Source organism: Salvelinus sp. IW2-2015, linkage group LG22, assembly GCF_002910315.2.
Source record: "Salvelinus sp. IW2-2015 linkage group LG22, ASM291031v2, whole genome shotgun sequence".
Taxonomy (NCBI): domain Eukaryota; kingdom Metazoa; phylum Chordata; class Actinopteri; order Salmoniformes; family Salmonidae; genus Salvelinus; species Salvelinus sp. IW2-2015.
In genome coordinates, this window is record NC_036862.1 from 19,349,086 (window position 1) to 19,354,107 (window position 5,022).

The window sequence follows — 5,022 nt, forward strand, 5'->3', positions numbered from 1 at the left end:
TTTGGCTTCCCCCACATGAGTCGCAGCGTCATGACCGCTCAAAGCACTTAGATCCGGTTACCTAAGCGTTTCCCCACAGGTCAGAATGTCAAACACCTTAGCACTGTTACTGTCGGTTCGACCCAAAACAGCCAGTTCCAGGACGTACAAACACTTAGAGGTTACTGGCTTCCCCCCACATGGTCAGAACCGTTCAAACAAACCTAAGGAGTTACTCGCGGTCCCCAAAACTGGGTCAGACTTCACAAACCACTATTAGACGGGTTACCTGGGGTCCGCCACAGCCATCAGATGTCAAACATAGATCAGGTTACTGAGCCCCGCGTCCCCAAGGTCAGATGTTTTTCATAACACTAGACGGCTTACTTGCCGGTCCCCACAGGTCAAGACTTCAAACTGACTTAGAGCTTACTGCCGGTCCCCACAGGGGTCCAGACGCTTCAAACCACTAGAGTTACTGCAGGTTCGTTCCCCAGCAGGTCAGACGTCAAACACATAGAGAGTCTACGAAGGCTTTTTTCCCCCCAAAAAAAAACAGGTTTTATTCTTCCCCCAGACTTCAACACGACCCGTAGGAGTTTACTGGGTCCCCCAACAGTGGTCAGCTGATTCAACACACCTAGCGAGTTACTGCGCACGGCGGCGTCCCCAGACAGGTCAGACGGTCAAAACACTTAGAGTTACTTGCAGCCAGTCCCCACTAGGTCGAGACATCTAAACTCACTAGAAGTTACTGACGACGGTCCCCACCAGGTTCAGATGTGCAAACACTAGAGTTTACTGGGTCCCCACAGGCAAGACGGTCAAAACACTAGATGTTACTGAGGGGTCCCCAAGGGTCAGACATCAGAACACTAGCCAGTTTACTGGGTTCCCCACAGGTCAGCACCGTCAAAAACCACTAGAAGGTTACTCGGGTACCCCACAGTGTCAAGACATCAAAACACTAGATGTAACTGGTTCCCCACAGGTCAGACGTCAAACACTAGAGTTACTGGGTCCCCACAGGTCAGACGTCAAACACTAGAGTTACTGGGGCCCCACAGGGCAGACGTCAGTTCAACGTCTGGTTTTGATTTGAACATGAAAATAAAAAAGGTTAACAGTTGGGTGAAAAAATATGAAATTCCCTTATGTTAATGTTTTTTGCAAATCCAATCAGTTTTTTATGTTAGAAAACTGTCACGACTTCCGCCGAAGTCGGCTCCTCTCCTTGTTCGGGCGGCGTTCGGCGGTCGACGTCACCGGTCTTCTAGCCATCGCCGCTCCACTTTTCATTGTTCCATGTGTTTTGTCTCTGCCTCTGTTCCCCCATGTCTTTGTGTGGAATTGTTTTGTTATGTGTTTTGTGTGACGCGCCAGGCTGGTTTTTCCCCGGGTACCGTGTTTAACCCGAAGTATGTTTAATTGTTAAACATTTGCATCATTGTGATTGTTGTCGCGCTTTTCACTTTTGCCATTGGCTGGAGGTTTTTTGACGCAGTTGCGTCCGTCTGTTGTTGCTTCTGCCAAATAAAGTGTGCGCCTGATCACAACTCTCTGCTCTCCTGCACCTGATTTCTATACCAGTAGCGCACAACCTAACAGAATCCCACACCCAACCATGGAGTCAGCAGGAGCAGGTACCCCGGTCCGAGGGGTCGAGGAGCGCGTCCGAGAACACTCGGCGATGCTGCAACATCTCGGCGCCACGATGGACTGCGTTGTCCAGACCATGGATTGCTGGGAGAGACAGGGAGTTACCTCTACCCGTCCCTCCTGTATCCGGTCCCAGTGGGGTGCGTCTCGCCCTTCCCAGGGAGTATGATGGGACGGCAGTACGGTGCCAGTGGTTCCTATTACAGCTGGACCTATACCTGGCCACCGTTCAACCAGCTCCCTCGGGAAGGGAGAGGGTGTCCGCCCTTGTCTCGTGCCTTTCGGGGAGAGCTCTGGAGTGGGCAAACGCRGTGTGGGGAGAAGGAGATGCGGCGTTGGACCACTTCGAGGAGTTCAACGTCTCTTCCACCTGAGGCAGGGGACGAGGAGCTCCCAGGAGTTCGCCCTGGAATTTCGAACCTTGGCCGCCGGAGCAGGATGGAACGACAGAGCCCTCTTCGACCACTACCGATGCAGCCTGCGCGAGGATGTCCGTCGGGAGTTGGCCTGCAGGGATGCAACCATCACCTTTGACTAGCTGGTGGATCTGTCCATTCGGTTGGATAACCTGCTGGTCACCCGCGGACGTTCAGAGAGGGCTCTGTCGGTTCCCGCTTCCAGCACCCCCGCTCCGGTGCCAATGGAGCTGGGAGGGGCTGCGCATAGGGAGGCCGGAAGAGGGGCCTTCACGTGCACCATCTGTGGCCGCAGAGGGCACACTGCCGGTCGGTGCCGGGTTGGTGCCTCTGGGAGTCGAGGCAGCAGGCAGGGCTCTCTGGCGTCACCCCAGGTGAGTCTGCACCACTTTCATCCAGAGCCCTCTGTTGTTCACCTGTTTGTGCATGTTTTTTCCCTGAGTTTTCCCCGCATTCCCAGCATAAGGCGCTCGTCGATGCAAGCGCGGCTGTGAATTTTATCGACAGAGCATTCGCCCTTAGTTTAGGGATCCCCATTGTTCCTGTGGTAGACCCTTCCCGGTACACGCTCTGGATAGTTGACCATTAGGGTCCGGGTTAATTAGGGAAGCCACCATCTCCCTGGGCATGGTGACGCAGGGGGGTCACGAAGAGAGAATCAGTCTCTTCCTCATGGACTCTCCTGCGTTTCCCGTGGTACTAGGCCTTCCCTGGTTAGCACTATTTCATAGCGGGGTCATGACGAGGGCTCTCACGGGGCGGTCGCGAGAGTGCTCGGGGAGGTGTGCGGGGGTTTCCGTTGGTGCTACCACGGTGGAAAGTCCAGACGCATCCCCCCCGAATATGCCGATTTGACTCAATTACCCTCCCATCGACGGTGGGATTGTGCGATAAATCTCCTGGTAGACGCCGCACTTCCCAGGAGTCATGTGTATCCCCTGTCACAAGCGGAGATGGAGGCTATGGAGACATATGTCTCAGAATCCTGCGTCAGGGGTACATTCGGTCCTCCACTTCACCCGCCTCCTCGAGTTTCTTTTTTGTAAAGAAGAAGGAGGGAGGTATGCGCCTGTGTATTGACTATCGAGGTCTTAATCAAATCACAGTGAGGTACAGTTACCCGCTACCTCTCATCGCCACGGTGATTGAGTCAATGCACGGGGCGCGCTTCTTCACTAAACTGGATCTCAGGAGCGCTTACAACCTGGTGCGTATCCGGGAGGGAGACAAGTGGAAGACGGCGTTCAGTACCACCTCAGGGCATTATGAGTACCTCGTCATGCCGTACGGGTTGATGAATGCTCCATCAGTCTTCCAATCCTTTGTAGATTAGATTTTCAGGGACCTGCATGGGCAGGGTGTAGTGGTGTATATCAATGACATTCTGATATACTCCGCTACACGCGCCGAGCATGTGTCCCTGGTGCGCAGGGTTCTTGGGCGACTGTTGGAGCATGACCTGTACGTCAAGGCTGAGAAATGCCTGTTCTTTCAGCAGGTCGTCTCCTTCTTAGGGTATCGCATTTCCACTTCAGGGGTGGAGATGGAGAGTGACCGCATTTCAGCCGTGCGTAATTGGCCGACTCCCACCACGGTAAAGGAGGTGCAGTGGTTTTTAGGGTTTGCCAATTACTACCAGAGATTTATCGGGGGTTTTGGCCAGGTGGCTGCTCCCATTACCTCACTGCTGAAGGGGGGTCCTGTACATTTGCAGTGGTCGGCTGAGACGGACAGGGCTTTTGGGCACCTAAGGGCTCTGTTTACCTCGGCTCCTGTGCTGGCCCATCTGGATCCCTCTTAGGCGTTCATAGTGGAGGTGGACGCATCCGAGGCTGGGATAGGAGCCGTACTCTCTCAGTGCTGGGGCACGCCACCGAAGCTCCGCCCCTGTGCTTTCTTCTCGAAGAAGCTCAGCCCGGCGGAGCGGAACTATGATGGGGGGGCCGGGAGCTGTTGGCTGTGGTTATGGCCCGTTTTTCACCCGTTTTGTGTTCACCCTGTCCTACAGACCAGGTTCCCAAAATGTGAAGGCAGACGCACTGTCCCGGGTGTATGACACAGAGGAGCGGCCCATGGATCAGACTCCCATACTCCCGGCCTCCTGCCTGGTAGCGCCGGTCGTGTGGGAGCTGGACGCGGACATTGAGCAGGCGTTACGTACAGAGCCTGCTCCCCTCCAGTGTCCCGTCGGGCGTCTGTACGTTCCATCTGCTGTCCGTGACCAGTTGATCTATTGGGCCCACACGTCACCCTCCTCTGGTCATCCGGGGATCGGTCGGACGGTGCGCAGTCTGAGTGGGAAGTACTGTTGGCCTACCTTGGCAAAGGACGTGAGGGTTTATGTTTCCTTCTGCTCGGCTTGCGCCCAGTGTAAGGCTCCTAGACACGTACCCAGAGGGAAGCTACATCCCTTACCCGTTCCACAACGGCTTTGGTCACACCTGTCGGTGGATTTTCTGACCAATCTTCCTCTCTCACAGGGAAACACCACGATCCTGGTCGTTGTGGATCGTTTCTCTAAGTCCTGTCGTCTCCTCCCTCTGCCCAGTCTCCCTACGGCCCTACAGACTGCGGAGGCCTTGTTTACACACGTCTTCCGGCACTACGGGGTGCCTGAGGATATAGTGTCTGATCGAGGTCCCCAGTTCACTTCGAGAGTCTGGAGGGTGTTCATGGAACGTCTGGGGGTCTCGATCAGCCTTACCTCAGGTGTTCACCCCGAGAGTAATGGGCAGGTGGAGAGAGTGAACCAGAATGTGGGCAGGTTTCTGCGGTAGAGATATGGTTTATATGTACTACTCACCAGTAGAGATATGGTTTATGTGTACTACTCACCAGTAGAGATATGGTTTATATGTACTACTCACCTGACTCATTACCTGGGGTCTCAAGCATTGAAACCTGCATGGCAGAAACCTCCCAATAATGAGACATGACATGTCATGAAAGTGGAGACAATTTTAAAACC

The 5,022-nt window shown here is 54.3% G+C and overlaps 1 protein-coding gene across 1 annotated transcript in view; it reads right to left on the bottom strand.

Annotated features, from left to right (window-relative positions):
* Positions 1–1,716, bottom strand: part of LOC111949812 (neurobeachin-like) — a 17,603-nt gene extending 15,887 nt beyond the window's left edge. The window contains exon 1 of the mRNA XM_070433861.1: positions 1,598–1,716. Within this exon, the coding sequence (XP_070289962.1) occupies positions 1,598–1,716 (119 nt within the window). The remainder of the gene's footprint in view (positions 1–1,597) is intronic.
* Positions 1,717–5,022: the final 3,306 nt, after the last annotated feature.